The 4,127-nt window shown below is 48.8% G+C and overlaps 1 protein-coding gene across 4 annotated transcripts in view; it reads left to right on the top strand.

Annotated features, from left to right (window-relative positions):
* Positions 1-4,127, top strand: part of PLAT (plasminogen activator, tissue) — a 49,568-nt gene that overhangs the window by 22,442 nt on the left and 22,999 nt on the right. For 3 of the 4 annotated variants that reach the window (XM_012001557.1, XM_012001560.1, XM_012001559.1), the window contains exons 2-3: positions 621-718; positions 2,395-2,437. In XM_012001557.1, the coding sequence (XP_011856947.1) occupies positions 647-718; positions 2,395-2,437 (115 nt within the window). In that variant the 5' untranslated portion in view covers positions 621-646. Of the gene's footprint in view, positions 1-132; positions 228-620; positions 719-2,394; positions 2,438-4,127 lie in introns of all 4 variants that reach the window. The other variant, XM_012001558.1, reaches the window with a different exon arrangement.

The following is a 4,127-nucleotide window of genomic DNA, read 5'->3' on the forward strand; positions in this document are numbered from 1 at the left end:
GAGGATCTCTTGAGCCTGGTGGGTCAAGGCTGCAGTGAACCGTGTTCGTGCCACTGCACTCCAGTCTGGATGACAGAGCGAGACCCTGTCTCAAAAAAAAGAAAGAAAGAAAAAAGAAAAAAAAAAAAAAAGGACATGCTACAGCATGGATACACCTTGAAGACATTTGCAAAGTGAAATAAACCAGTCACAAAAGAAGAAACACTCTCTGATTCCAATTCTAGGATGTATGTAGAGCAGTCAGATTCCTAAAGACAGAAAGTAGCAGGGTGGCTGCTGGGAGGAAATGGGGAATGGAGAGTTACTCTCTGGTGGCTACAGAGTTTCAGTTGGGGGTGATGGAGAAGTTCTGGAGATCGGTGGTCACAATGTGACATGCTTAATTCCACTGAACTGTGCACTTAACATCGTTAAGGTGGTAAATTTTGTGCTATGTGTATTTTACAACAGTACAAAATACGTAGTTTCTAGAATCCTCTTCTAGATGTATGTCTGGCGTTTCTCCCGCGGGGCTGGCGCTGGAGAAAGCCAGCCAGGACAACACTGCGACTTCTCCTCCTCTGTTGCCATCATGGACTTCTCGCACCACGTGATCAAGCTCTTTTTTTCTCTTCTTCCAGAATTTAAGGGACGCTGTGAAGCAATCATGAATGCAATGAAGAGAGGGCTCTGCTGTGTGCTGCTGCTGTGTGGAGCAGTCTTTGCTTCGCCCAGCCAGGTGGGTGTCCAGGATCCCTATGTCCTGCCCCTCGAGGCTGCGATGCTTCCGGAGGCTCCAGGAGTCTGCATCCATCCGGGCCACGGGGGTGGGAATGCTGTCAGGGAGCAGAGAGGCACAGGGACCAAGGGCTGCATCGCTGCAGAGCACACAGCACACACTCCCTTCGGTACAGCAGACTCTGTATTTTCGGCCCAGTGCAGAGCCCAGGCACTTATTTTGACCTGAGTAAGCAGTTAATTCCACTCCCTGCCTGTGCCTGCCTTTTTTTGCCGCTGTTTTTAAAGAATGTATTTGAATTAATCCATAAAATACAGTTGTCCCTCATATCTGTGGAGTATTTGTTCCAGGACCCCCAAGGATACCAAAATCCAGAAATACACAAGTTCCTCATATAAAATGGTGCAGAGTTTGCATATCCTATACACACCCTCCTGTATACTTTAAATCATCTCTAAATTACTTATAATACCTAGTATAATGTTAATGCTATGTAAATAGTTGTTATAATGTATTTTTTAATTTGTGTTATTTTTATTGTTGTATTATTTATATATTTTTTGGAGACAGGGTCTCACTCTGTCACCCAGGCTGGAGTGCAATGGCACAATCATAGCTCACGCAGCATCAAACTCTAGGCTTAAGCGTTGGCCTCCCAAAGCTCTGGGGTTACAGGTGTGAGCCACAAGCCCGGCTTATATTATTATTTTTAATTTTTCAAATATTTTACATCTGTTTTGGTTGAATCCACAGACATGGAACCTGCAGATATACAAGGTGGACTGTATTTATAAAAGACAATGCAGGGCAAGGCACAGTGGCTCACACCTGTAATCCCAGCACTTTGGGAGGCCGAGGTGGGAGGATCACTTGAGCCCAGGAGTTTGAGACCAGCCTGGGCAATATAGTGAGACCCTATCTCTACAAAAAATTCAAAAATTAGTCAGGTGTGTAGTGGTATGCACTTGTGGTCCCAGCTACTCGGAAGGCTGAGGCGGGAGGATCGCTTAAGCCCAGGAGGTTGAGATTTCGGTGAGCTATGATTGCGCTAATGCACTCTAGCCTGAGTGACAAACTGAGATCCTGTCTCAAAAAAAAAAAGGCAATGCAAGTGCCATGAGCCACAGCAGAGGCGAGCTGCCCTCATGGTGTCTACTTTCTAGCTGAGATGGAAGTGCTACACACACTCTCTGAAAATGCCTAGCAATAAAGGGCCTCATGGAAGTCCAAACTAGCCACACCTCTCCCCTAGAGTGGGGAGAGCCCAGGTGACTGTGTGGAGTAGACAGGCAGCTGCAACTCCACTGCCCAATATGGTGGCCACTGACCATGTGTAGTGGTTTAAATTTAAAAGAATTAAAGTTAAACATTGTTTCTTAGTCCCACTGGCCACATTCAAAGCCCTCGGTGGCCCTGTATCGCGTCTGTCGTGGACAGCACAGACAGAAAACATTTCCACTATGCAGAAAGCTCTTCTGGACAGTGCCAGTCAGAAAGGAGAGGAAAAATTGGACTAGAAGGCAGGAGATGGACTTTCACTTGGGCCAGTTACCCGAGGGGGTCTCTGAGCAGGGGCATCTGGCCGGCAGGTTCCTGTGGGCTTCTGGGTTGGCCACCTTTACTCTTAGTACACCTGGCGTGTGCTGATCCTTCCTCCATCTCTGGTTTCTTGGCAGGAAATCCACGCCCGATTCAGAAGAGGAGCCAGATCTTACCAAGGTCGGGTGAAGCTGAGAGGTACATGGGGTCATGGGAGTGGGAGGCAGGACGGGGGTGCGGGGTGCATCAGACCCTATGAGGCCTTCTTCCACCTGCCACCTGCCTACGGTGTGACAGTGCCATTGCAGCATGATTCTACAGAGATGCCTGTGTCGGCACCATTCTCCCATCAGCTGCGGCCACGGGGCGGGTTCTGATTCTGTGGGAAGCAGAAACAGGTGTCCCCCCAAGGAGCCAGGATGTCAGGGATCACAACCTGGTGGGGAGCGGGGGGCAGCCACTAGCCCAAGATCCTGGTTATACAGATCAGAAGGCGGAGCCCAGGAGAGAGCAAGTGGCTTGCCCAGGGCCACACAGCTGCCAGCAGCAGGGTGAGGGCAGTCACGGCGGAGGCCAGCCCCATGCTCTGGGTCTCATCCTAGGCTGTGATCCCACCACAGGGTGCCAGCGGCTTTGGTAACAACATCCCTGTGTATCCATTTCCCTCTGGTGATCTAACTGGGATGTCCCAACCGGAATGTCCCACCCAGGCAACCCCCAGACATGGTGGGGTCTCTAAGTCCACGCCTAGAGTTGACTCTAGAAGGCTGAGGAATGCGAGACCCAGCTTCAGGTCCAAAACTACTAACCCAGGCCCTCAATTTCCCTCCTTCACGACCCAGTTCCTTTGAGTCTGGAAGACTCCGCAATACCCTTTGTAAAGGTGTTAAAAAAGGAGTGAGTCACACCTCTTAATGCCTTCACTGTTGGATGGCCTCCTGCTTCCTACGAGGGTATCCTGGCATCAGCGACCTCAAAAGCAGCAAGGGTCTGACTTACAGTGGGCACGTGCTACTTCTTTAATTAACTGAAAGTAAAGTTGTTGTTTTTTAAGTTGGCATTCTGACTTGAAAACAGAAAGATGGCATGAGAATATTAATGGGAGTACTTCAACTACTTTCAGTATGCCAAAAATACTTGGAGAAGTAGCACATTTTCTGCAAAAACTAAAATGTCAATTTTCTTTGGGGCCAAAAATGCATCATTTCTGTGTGGTAATACTTATGTGGATCAAAAACTCTGGTAGACAGTTATGCATATATATATTTGTTGATTAATTACAATGAGAAAAAGTCCAGGTGCAATGGCTCACATCTGTAACTCCAGCACTTTGGGAGGTTGATCCAGGAGGATGGCTTGAACCCAGGAGTTCAAGACCAGCCTGGGCAACATAGTGAGACACTCCCCCCGCCGCCTCTCCCACCCCACCCCGCCTCTACAAAAAATTTTAAAAATTAGCTGGGTGTGGTTGTGTGCACTTGTACTCGCAGCTACTTGGGAGGTTGACGCAGGAGGATTGCTTGAGCCTGGGAGGCAGAGGTTGCAGTGAGCCAAGATAGCACCGCTGCACTCCAGTCTGGGTAACAGAGACCCTAAAAAAAGGAAAAAAAGAAAAAGAAAAGAAAAACTTAGGCTGGGCACGGTGGCTCACGCCTGTAATCCCAGCACTTTGGGAAGCCAAGGCAGGCAGATTACTTGAGATCAGGAGTTCAAGACCAGCCTGACCAATATGGTGAAACCCCATCTCTACCAAAAATACAAAAATTAGCCGGGCATGGTGGCGGGCACCTGTAATCCCAGCTATTCAGGAGGCTGAGGCAGGAGAATCACTTGAACCCGGGAGGTGGAGGTTGCAGTAAGCCAAGATCGT

This window comes from Mandrillus leucophaeus, unplaced genomic scaffold (genome assembly GCF_000951045.1).
Source record: "Mandrillus leucophaeus isolate KB7577 unplaced genomic scaffold, Mleu.le_1.0 Scaffold664, whole genome shotgun sequence".
Lineage (NCBI taxonomy): Eukaryota > Metazoa > Chordata > Mammalia > Primates > Cercopithecidae > Mandrillus > Mandrillus leucophaeus.